This window comes from Gallinula chloropus, assembly GCF_964237585.1.
Source record: "Gallinula chloropus genome assembly, chromosome: 12".
NCBI classification, from domain to species: domain Eukaryota; kingdom Metazoa; phylum Chordata; class Aves; order Gruiformes; family Rallidae; genus Gallinula; species Gallinula chloropus.
The window spans coordinates 10,517,024-10,529,419 of record NC_140097.1 but is presented as its reverse complement, the minus strand read 5'-3'; the positions used below and the strand labels follow the sequence as shown (position 1 = coordinate 10,529,419).

Sequence of the window (12,396 nt, the reverse complement as noted above, 5' to 3'; positions counted from 1 at the left end):
CAACACTGTTTATCCAAAGATGAAAAACAGTATCCACACACCTATTTCTGCTTAAAGATCAGGTGTCCCAACTTGACTTGGACTATTTCACAACTTAAATAAGAAGGAATAAGAAAGAGCAGACAAGTCAGCTAAAGTATTTCCTAATGGCTGGCATTCATGGTTTAGTATAACTTCTTTTTACCATAGGAAACATTTGGAGAATTTCACTGATGGATTTTTCCTAGCATCATGACAAAGCTGGTCACAATAGTAGCATGATTGGTTCAAATTTTAATTGGCACATAGTCTAGAGGACTTCACAGACTTTTTTAAATGCAGACACCACCTAAAGTCTCACAAATAGACATAACACGCAGTAAATTCAGCTGACTATTGCTTATCGCGGGTGCTTTTTCAGGAAGACCTGAAAACCTGTTTGCTTTTATATGCTATTTCTCTACCAGTAACCAAATCAAATATTTATCTCTTATCATCCTATTTACCCAGCATAACCAGCCTTTTCGGTTGTTTTTTCTTTAAGTTCACTTTTTTCCCTTCCTGTTTCGGGGTTTCTGAATTAGTTATGCCAAACTTTCCATTGGTACAGTTTTTGGCATCTTTACTGCAACCAAAGCTTTGATTTCCTTCTTATAGTAGTACCCTGCACAAATATATTTTATTATAACATATTTGTGATTACTTGAATAAGATACAACTTCTGGTGGGCAGGAAAACCCAAATTAGTTGGGATTATTGGACTGCAGATTCAAGTCTAAACATACATGAATGAAGCATTTTCCACTGATTCCAAAGAGGGAAGTAATAGTTCACAAATGCTATATGCAGCAGAGTTTATACACTTACACTGGAAAACTATGATATTTGATATTAGTTCTCTGACAGGAGTGAGCTTCCCACAGAAAAGCATCGTTAATGGATACAGCATTCCTCCAGATTCCTCTGTCAGTTTTAGTGCAAACCTTTGCTACTTCTGGTACTACTTCCCATACTCATCCATGCATGCCGTAACTCAAACATTCCTGAGATATACTTGGCAAAGATTTACCAATTTTGTAAATATATGTATGAGGTAGGAGAGTGATGTTTACTGATGTGCCACAGGGAAGTTTACCCACATGAGCTAACAGTTGATAAATGTGCATCCAAATCTGTAAAATGCATTTAAATATCCCATCTAAAATCCATTGTCAGGGCAACTACAGCTTAGCTTGCTGGTGGTGATTATCCAACCACTTGTGCTCCTTAGTATGTGGTGCTGCCAGACTGGATTTTCTTCAGAAAAATAACCCTGAAAAAATGCTGAAGAGCTCAAGATTCAGTATAGTCAGATTAAAACCGAATTGTTGATAAGAAAATCAGTTGCCTGAGGCTGCAATAGCAAGGTTTAGGCCAAATTTCATTGATCTGGGACTAGCTGAAAGTTGAGGAGGTCTATAATGGCTAACCAGTTAAAAAAAAAAAAGATTTCCATGAGAGTTTACATTTTGCATTTTATTTTTAACAGCTAAGCAATGAAATTAACCATCTTTTTTTGGAGCATGACAGAGATGAATAGATAAATATACACCTAAGTAATTTGCTTAAATATAATTCAATATGCAAAATTTGTATTTACCAACCTCTTATTGGCAATTTCACTCAGCCTCATTGCTGAATCAGTCTTCTGGTTATTTAATTTCTGGTAATTGCACACAAAAATAAAAGCTCATTGGAAGTTATACATGACATCTGTCTATTTTTGTCTTTCTAATTTACACAGGGGTAAGTTCTTGATTTAGTTTGGAGTTACTGTGCCTATCTGTGCATCTAGAAGATGATATATTTCATCTGGAAACGTTTACAGAGAAATGTCCTCAACCCATATATAGTACATTAAAACAACATATAAAAGAGGAATGTATATTGTAATATTGTTACTTTAAATCTGGAGTTACATTAAATCAGATTGTCATCCGATTCCTTTGGGGTAGGTAAATTGTAACATGGAGTTTCTCAAAGATGAAAACCTCTTGGCCCAAGAAAACTAGCATTAAAATAGGCAGTTCCACATGTTTGTAATTTGTGGAGAAAGTGCAGACGGTGACAGAATAGTGTCTGAACTATTTCCCACTCTTTTTTAAATTCGTGTATAGCAAATTGATACACTTCAAGGTAGCAGCTGTTTAATGCTAATGCCAAATTATAAATTAGTCTGGTAAAATTCAAATATCTGTTACATATTTTATATTACTAAACCACATTTAGGATCACAGATTAATTTCAGCCTCATTTATGCTACCCAATGTAATTATAGATTTAATCTGTGTGATAAACAAAACTTGAAGCAAGTTTTGCAAATTAGGGATAGCTTACAACATTCTGAGAATGTCTCCAGATATCTAAACTGAACCTTCAATGCAGGTATGTGCCAACACAAAAGTTCTATGACAAATGGTAGTCTATGAAACATTTTAGAAATAAGTGGATGCAACTTGATGACGAACATATCTGAAATTATATTCTTAAAACAAATTACTGTGTTCTCCTATTGCAAAAATGAAAGCAGAAATGCTATATGTTGGAAGAAATCTAGTACTGGGATGCTTAGTTTGTATCTTAGTAAAAAAGTGGTGGCACGTATATTAACACCACTCACACATCACTCGATCGTGTTTGAAGTTCTAAATTTGTCTTTTATAAATACCTAAATCAGACTCAGGTTTCTCAAAAGACGTATGCTTTATAAAGTTGTCTGACAAAAATTCAAGGTGCAAGTAAATCCTCACTGTTCTGAAAGTTATGCATAACAAATTGTTACAGAACCAAATATTTAAGAGGAAAAAAACCCAAATTTCATCAAAACCTGTGGAAATTTCTAAACATCTCTTCCTTGTAGGCTGTTGCTAGCAGTAAAACAAAAAAAAAAGTGAAATGAAGATTTACAGTACAACACTGCATTGCTTTGCTGTCCTGAAGCTAGTAAGGAACACGTTGAGATGCTTAGAATCATTGCTTCTTTCAATGTATCCTCACTCTTTCTTAAAGAAATGCATATGATGATCATCATGCTGGAGATTCAGCATGATGAACATCCGTTTTCTCCAACCTTCATTCCTTTCCCATAACAACAATTCATTATTATGTTAAATATTTAAATGCTTAATTATCTTAAACTTATTTTATATGCTTTAAAAATTTACTGTAATGCACCAGACAGGTATTTATTAGTCCCTTAATCAAGGGGTGATCGTGATCAGTTAACCCCAACAGGTACCATGAGGCTTGTTAAAAACAACAAACCAACCAAAAAACCCCAAACAGCTGCCTTCACTATGCCAATCCCTATGAGATCTGTGCCCATCTTCAAAACATGCATTTGGGTGTGTCAGAAGTTGCAAAGCCAGAAGTACTCATGCTATATTAATTCTTTTTCTAACTGTTCCCAACAAAACAACGCAGAAATCTCCAGCTAACTCAGGCTCCTGTATAAATTAACAAGATAATTAACTTGTCACTCCTTAGTAAAACGGCTGAGAGAAGAGACACCTAAAATATTAACTGCAGTGGTAGGGAAGTAATAATTTAATTCAGGATGCAACCAGAATACAGATTGCACCTTGCAGATGAAACAAATGCAGCTGTATGTATCAATAACTGCGTTGCCCTTCAGAGAAAAATGCAGCTCCTTTGCCCTGCATACACTTCATACAGATTTGCTCTCCTGTCAGGCCTACAGTCCTACCTGAAAGACGTAGAGAAAAATGGTGGTGATGTCAAGAAAGTTATTCTAAAGCCTGTATTTACCAACTGGAATGGAAATTTCAGCCACATGATTCAAGGCAGAGTGTCACCAGATAGTGGATATAAGAGGATTACGATACTTTAAATGTTTTTTCTTACTTTAATGAGTGTGGATTTTTTTTCTTTTAGGTAAGTAATTCCCACACTGTGATCCAGAAAATAATACTAAGTGGTCTAGAGCCAATGTGTGGAACTAACACTGTTTACAATAGTGTGTCCCTCCCAAAAAAAAGATGTGGAGAGAGCAAGAGTCCCAGTGTTTCACTGAGAAAACGTATAAACCAGACACCAGACAGCTTTCTCTTTTTTCTTCCCAAGACTAATTGGATTTTCTGAAAGTCTGGTTCTTTGGAAGCATGTTACATTGCCCCTGCATTATGAGGAAGAATTCCTGCAACTCATCCCTGAATGTGAAAGAGCATGTTCATTTGCTACCCCTAATCCCACCGAACATTCAGCAACGAAACACCATTAAGAAGCATTCATTTCCCAGGCTGCTGTAAGCCCTAAGGCTGAAGCAGTTTCCTGTATCCTACCAAAAAAATTCCTTATGCTCCATTCCCTGAAGATGCTCCCAGGTTTCATCTTACCTAGGCAGGCTGTGCATGGGAACAGGATAGGCTCTGGCTGTAGCCCAACTGCCTGAGGCAGCAGACTGCTGTGGGTGGCAAACCAAACGATTTTACTTATGCCTACATCTCAGAAAGCCAGGCTGGCTGCTGCTGCAGCAGCTGTGCAAGAGGTCCAGACAAGCATAGTAGAAGAGAATCCTCTCAGCAGAAGCAAACACCACACTCAGCTCTCCCCAAAAAAGAGGATCTCTCCCCAAGTCCAACCCCTGCCCATCTGCCCCAAGCTAATGTAATTTAACCCTACTTACTCTGCAGAGAAGCTGTTTTGCCCTTTGGTTCACTACAAACCAAGTGCAAGTGAAAAGGATAACCTAATCTTCCACATTTTTTATATCTTTGTTTTTTTTAAACTTTAGAGATTAAAGAAATCTCAACTCAAAGACATCCAGCATGTTTAAGTGACATCCTCAGAGAAGAAAAATTCGATTTGAAAACATCTGAACATTATTGTAAAGGCAGCAAAGGTTCTTCAACAAATACTTTCAAGATCCTGTGAAAGCAATTTTTTTTCTGGAGTCAAAGATCCATCTCTGCTTCTAAGGACTGTGTTCATTTGCTACCTGTGATGTCAAATGAACCTAGCAAGACGCAGTTAAGATCTGAGGTGTGCATCTGGTTGGGGTTTTGGGGTTTTTTTTAAGGGTCATTTAACAGGAAATTTTTATATTGGCACTCACTATCATGGTTTAAAAAAAAAAAAAAAAAGAAAGAAAGAAAAATATACTGCCAAAATGGTAGAAAATCAAATTTACTCAGCATAAATTAATAGCTCGGTAAAGCTGGTTTCATGCACGCGTCCAGGAACAAATGTTGCAGTAAGAAAGACTCGTCCTTAGCAAGGTCAGACACATATACAGCAATAAAAGAGTGGTAGAGTGAACTGCTAAAAATCAGCATCAAGGTACATATCTTTCCACATAAGGGAAAGTGATAGCAATATGAAACAGCATTACAGCAATTTCTAATTCTTTCTGCTTAAAGTTAGAATATGGAAATAGATATTTGCTTGCTAAAGAAAAGATGTTTTAGCATATTTTAAAATGTTTGTATTTATTTTGGTGCTAATAACACTTATAGTGTTAGTAACAGATATGGTCATCCTTGCTCCCATTCAATTAAAGGATGAATAAAAATTTCTGGAAGGAATATATAGTTAGATATTCAGACCTACATTTGACTTGCAAAAAATCAGGCATTTGTATAAACATGTGAATTGAAACAATAGCACATATTTTAAAACATTGGCTGTTAATTATCTGCTCTAGTTTGCCAATAGAGAAATTTGTTATAGTTGTGTTGGCAATGGCTGTTTGAGAAAAAAATACATATTACAGCATTTGTTGTGATAGCATTCTTGTTTCTGTTTTATCATTTAATAAACAAAAGAAAGCTATCACTACCAGTGAACATGCAAAGGAGTGTTTACAGTGTAAGACTGGTTGATAAAGTGTAATTTTAATTTACTTTCACCCCATATGACAGTGGACACTCGTTAATCACACAGAAAAAACTACAGGAGAAGCCTGGTGTATCTATTAGACTCACAGAAAGGAAGTAGCAGCCCAAACAATCAAATTCTTAGGATGAGTTCCAAAACAGCTAAATACTCTGATAGCTCTTGAGCAGTTTTGGAATGTGCACAGTAATGCTTTAAGGCACCTTTTTTCTATGGACTGGACCAACAGACTATGAATCCAAGAGAAACATTTCCAGGAAATTCAGTGAGTTATTGATGAGGCCTCCAGGTATTTTGCTCTGTCAGGGTATCCATGTCATACAGTATCAGATCTTAACAACAGTATCAGGCAAATCAGAAAGCTTTTTGTAACTGTGAACGCAGGAGAATGATAACTGAATTCTTTGTTCATCTCCTTGACAATCTTTATACTCTGAACTAAACTCAGGACAGTGGCACTTATGTGCCTTCCAGTGTTCAGGGAAATACATTGTTGATTTCATTATATAAACTAGAAAAATCATAAGAATATATAAATTCACTAACGTGAGGAAACAATTTAAGATTGTCAAAGTCATTATATAAAAATACACAGAATTATTACATGCTACATATCACTAGTTTATTTTGTAGTTCTGGCCTTTCAAGGAAAGAACAAGAACTAGTTTACTAATGTATCTGGAAAAAAGATCATATTTAGTTAGTATATGAAAACTTAGCTGTAAAGGTGAAACAAAGCACAAAGTAATTCCAGAAACACTACCAATAATCATCATCAACTAGAAATTATACCGAAGCTTACTCTGAAGAACAAAATATGAAATTGTACTTAGCTCTTTTGAATAACTGAACAGTGTTCATAAAAATCTGATCATCATCTGGATGGCATAAAAACATTTTGATTAAATTAAAATGAATCTGACATTAAGTAACAGATGGGTGTATGGTAATCTGCATTTTTATCAGTTGCAGAGTGATGGAAAGGTTAACAATAGGATTAATTCCAGACAGTACATCTGGGCAATATATTGGAATCTTTAGTTTTAAGTCTAGAACTTGCAGAGTTTCATATGGCTCATTAGATTCACCCACAATAAAACACTTGTTTAGAAAACCGCATCACAGTTCACAAATAAAGGTTTTCAACACTAAGTTATTAGAAACAATTCAAGTCATTCCACGTAGATATTTAGATAATCTAAGCATCATCAGTGGAGGACGAGTACATTAAGGAAGGAGGGTAAAATGCAAAGTCACATGAATAGTACAATAGAACAATGTTCAGCATCACAAGATCAAATTGTGTCCTGGTGTACGTGAAAAGGCCTGACTGACACATTTTGAACTGTGTTTTCAGAGATACGTTTTCTGTTTCCTGTGACATCTCTTTGACTTCAGCAAAAACAAACTACCACACCGAATGTTAAGCACAATTCAGTGCTGAGCTGAAACTTCTGATTTGCCTTTAGTAAAAAAAGAGCTGTAAAGACACAGACTACTGCCCTCTCCAGCCATAAGCAAGGCTCAGTTTAGGCAGATGAACCCTCGAGAGGAAACTTTAGCAGGGAAGAAGTTCCATAACACCACAAGTGGTTTATTTTAACAGTTCTCTCCCTCTACAAGAAACACAGGATGTTTCAGCTATCTTATTTCATAATTTTACATGGCATAAATAATTTTACCTTACTCTTCTACGAAGAGTGATAGACTAATGCTTGCACAGAGCAACTGCATTTCAGTGCCAGGCTATAATCTGATATTTAGGCTGCAGATTCATAGTGCAGTCTCCCTCTAAATAAAACTTTCACTGAAGTAACTTGTGGGATTACATCCTGCCAGATTATATCCTGCCAGCAGGATGTAATTAATTTGAAAACTTTCACAGAACTTTCTTGAAGGGATGCATTATTATTTTGACACACCTGTTGCAATAATAATTCATTCACACAGTATAATATTTGTTTTCATTTGTTTTGATATTTTACTACAGCTTTGTGTTAGTTTAAGAATGTAATCTTTCCCCCAGTATTTTTTATAACAGAATGATATTTCAATTTAAAGCAATTGAAGTATTTTACTAAAAATAATTACTAAACTTTATTAACAGCATATTTTCAGTGATTTCTATATATTTCCATTAAGTTTTTCCAATCAAATTGAGTATAAGGTTAGTTCTTTTTCTTCCTACTGAGTCACATAAGACTCCTTTGAAATGCACATGGGGAATAATTAATAAATTATAATAATGTCATGCATTGAAATAGGAAAAGATCATTACAGCACATTGTTACGCACCGCATCCTATCTCTCTCCTGCTTTGTTACTTTCATTCCTTACCTCTTTGTTGGCTCTGTCTGCTTGTACTAATGTTCCATTCAGACATGGCTCTACATAGTGAAGTTCTTCATTATACTATAGAGAGAAATAAAAAGTATGATGAAAAATTTAATTAAAACTTTGAAAGATACAATTTAATGATTTAGAACAGTGAAACATGCACATAAAGCAAGAACAAACTGACTCAGCTCATTTTAAATAACTGGTTGGAATTTGGGGTTTTTTTCCCTTTTCATGATTCTAACTGTTTTAGAGGTTTATATTTCTAGAAAAAGAGCATTTACTTCAACAGATGCCAATACTCAGGTGGTGTTCATGGGTACTGTATGTACCAGCTGGCATAAATATCCTCCAAGTTGAAACCTGGACAGTATTAAGAGGTCGTGTTTGATGCGTCACAATCACAACTCCCAATTCACTGTTACATGTAAAAAAAATATAAAAGGTCCTCATAAATATTTGAGCCACTGGCTAACATTTTGGAAGGTTAATAGTGGAACAACTACACCAGTAATTCTGTAAACTGTAAATCCTGGACATGTCTGACTACAGTCGGAATTTTCAGTCAAGCAGAGTAGCTTACTGTCACAAAGTTGTGACAGATCTTTAAGGAATTATCTGCCTATCTTTCAAGGTCCAAGTAAGTTAGATAGCCCAGTCCTTTTTTCTTTTTTAGAAGCATGTAATCATCTTAAACATTAAGAGCAGCTGACCCTCATCTGCAGTGAGTAGATACTGCAGCCTCATGGATGCTTAAGTCACTTGGTTGAAAATGGGACTTGATTTCTTAAATCTTTTAAAAAACTTTCAACAATGGTTAAATGGAGAAGTACTTTCAAAAGGTGTACTTTAGTTGTATATAGTTTTAACTTCATTCCTTCTGTCTTTAATTTAATGTAGCCCAGAAATTATCACAGATTACGAGGCCTTTGCATTTAGGTTTATAGCAGTTTCACCCTTCCATAGCCATTAAGTGAATCAGAATATACATAATAAACAATGGACAACATGCCAACTCAAGGAAAAAAATTTCATTAGATTACTATACACATTTACTCCCTCCTTCCTGCACCTCAGTGGGAATAAAAAAAGCTTCACATGACTAATGACTGAATGCTGCTTAGAGAAGGTTTCTCTGTCACTGCAAGTTCTGTCTCTCTCTGCTTGTAGCTCTGGAATTTGTTCTACTCTCCCAATTTCACATCAGTCCTTTCTCTACACATATGTCTAACCCCAGAGCCCTGCAACCTGTTCCACTTTGGACACCTGCCATCATCATTCATTTGCACAGTGCACTACTCACCACGCTCCTAATTATGTAATTACTGTTGCATAGGGAAGAGTGTTTAAATTGAACTGCATCAAGTTCATTCTTGGGGCATTGTTCTAGACTCAGTCCTCAGCTATAAGGAAATACAAACTCTGCTTACTATTGCTGATTATACAGACTATTTACATCACCATCACCATAGTAATTGATTGGTTGTATAGAAACAAAAACACTTGAAAGATATTTACACAGCAGCATGTGTGCATGCTTCCCTAATTATTTCATTCCTACAAAAGTTATTCTGATACGTACAAGCCTTTGGAAATGTCTATTGCTCCAAAGGTCATACAAGAAACAAGGCAAAGGTTTCTACAACAGTTTAGAGTCACTGGGAGCACGCTGTGTGCATCTCAGTATCATAATAATCTATAGATCTGATAAACAATGTACTTTCCCTTCTAGTTTCTCTTCAGACTGCTTTCCAAGGTATTTCCTAACAGTCACTGCAAAATAATAATGCCAAATCTCTTATTATAGGGTGAAGTCAAGATCATATTCCATTCTTTTGTAAAAAAATAAGCAACTTAAAATCTGAGACAATTACACCAGCCCCAACTCCCAAGCTATGTCCCAATTTTTTTCATCATGTTCTTTAATCAATATACTTTCTGCTTAAGCCTGTTCTTAACTTGATTTCTGCAGCTGTCATTGGAAACTACATAACATTTTCCTCTGTATGGTATCAAGCACAGTATCCGTAATTGGCCAGCATGCAATAAAATACTACAGTCTACCTGTCTCTCACTCATGGTCAAGCATCTGCATACAAATGAATTCAGAATTTCCTAAGGCTGTAGTTCACTAGTTTGGGTTTGTTTTTTTTTTTTCCCATGCTATCACCACCAGAAAGTACATAAAACAACTTCCAAGTCCATCAGACCTGGCATCTAAGTAGCATAATTCATTCAATTTGATTTCTATAGGATTTATTGCAATAACTATTCCCACAAGCATGTGGCTTGTATGTTTGCTAGCAGCACCATAAGCCAGACAGATTCACAGTAGATTTTCCCTATACCTTTGGTGTTATTCTATTGTGTAGTGTTTAAAGGACACCCACACCTTCAAAGACATGCTTTAAGTCCCCTAGCAGTCCCACTTTACGGAATTAATTTACTGTAAGGAAAAAAAAAAAAAAAGGATGAACAAAAATGCCTGTTCTCACAGAAACACCACAATTACATAGTTGGCAAGTGGAAAAAAGTACTTTCATTGTCACTGTGAACATATGAACATAAGTAAACGTCAATATTCATCCTTCTGAAACCCTGCCAATTTGTGACACAATTTGAGGAGTCTAATTCACCTTGAGGTTACTATTAAAAGTGTTTTAAGTAACTTGTGATGTATGGCAGAAGAAACTGAATTGGGCCAAGGAGTAGAAATGACTATTTGATGTTTTACGGATAACAAGCATCACCTGGAAGTGTTCCGTTTGTTAGCAGTTCTTTTTCTTCTGTACAAACAAAAGCATAGTGAGAAAAAACATTATATAAAAAGGTATAGCAGCTTCTGATGATGTGACTTCTTGCAAGGGTGCATTTTTATATTATTTCATAATTGCATGTAATTCTTTTTCCTTTTTAAAAAAATCTCAAATATTAAGAGACTGAAAAATTAACTGGACAACATTATTTCAGTTCTAAAAGAAATTTCCAAGCCAAAAAACATGTGCCTTCCTAAGTCCATGAAACTGTAGAGTTCTGATGCCACATGCGAAAGCATTTGAGCAGCATTTGCTGCTTAAATTTGCATCTCCACAATTGTACTTTCTATTAAAATACCCAACTTTACTTCACAGCATGTATTGTATTTCTTTGTCTATGGACATGTGGTGTTATTTATTATGTCATGTGGTGTTTTGCAGTGTTATTGATGATGCCTTTCTTTTAACAGTGCCAAAACTTTACAGTGGAAAAGGGGAAAAAAATTTCCACGCTTCACTACCAACTTATCAGCAATTTGAAATGAGTTCTGCAGCTTTTCTATGGCATTTAAAATTATCTATTTATCAAAATAGCCTCCTGATCTTGAGTCAAAAGGGTGATTACTAACTGCTGACTGACAGCAATACCCAATATAGATGTCTTATTATTTTACCTCTGTAAAAGCCTGCATTGTTACACCATTTTCTTATATTTCCATAGCCCTACACTCAGGCATGTAACATCTTCGCATGTTGTAATAGCTGTGATGCAATAGCTAACCTGTGCAATAGCTGTGAACAGCCAACCAGTGTTTTGTTCAAGGAAGGATGAAGTAAAATCTAATTGCCTTGCTTTCTGAGCTCCTCTTCTAAAGCCTCAGTCTACTTTCATCTCTCTTATAATTTAATGATTTAATGACATTGATTTTTATTATTCTGTTTGCCTAGTTGCATTTATCTGTTTTATTAGTTCGCATTCTTTTATCACTAGTTTTATTTTGTGCAAAGAAATAACAAGTAGGCTAAAATCTGAACTAAAGAGGAACCTTATAGCTAGAACGCTGCTGACATACATTGTATAATCACAGACTGTTCATACTCTGAAAATGTGAGCTATATATGGTTCTAGTGCACCTACACAAGTAGTTTACATTTACTGTAACATTTTTCCTATCTGTCCTTTGCTGTATTTAAGCTGGCTGGAGATAAGTCTACAGAAACAAATTAAATTTATGTTTTGTTGTGCAACAATACAGAAAAAAATATTTCAGAATGTACTGACCATACTCAAACATCCAGTACAGCACAAACCAAGATCTAAGAATGAAGACAATCCTGAAAAGAAACCAAAGGTATAGGTATTTCCAAGTTCTGTTACTAGTGTTAATATGCACAAGGGGCACATAAGCCCAGCCCACTACTCAGAGCAACC

The 12,396-nt window shown here is 35.5% G+C and overlaps 1 protein-coding gene across 1 annotated transcript in view; it reads right to left on the bottom strand.

The window, feature by feature from the left end:
- The window catches only part of CACNA2D3 (calcium voltage-gated channel auxiliary subunit alpha2delta 3), a gene marked incomplete at both ends in the record, with an annotated part of 428,879 nt that overhangs the window by 227,473 nt on the left and 189,010 nt on the right, over positions 1–12,396 (bottom strand). Inside the window, one exon of the mRNA XM_084269585.1 lies at positions 8,209–8,283. Within this exon, the coding sequence (XP_084125711.1) occupies positions 8,209–8,283 (75 nt within the window). The remainder of the gene's footprint in view (positions 1–8,208; positions 8,284–12,396) is intronic.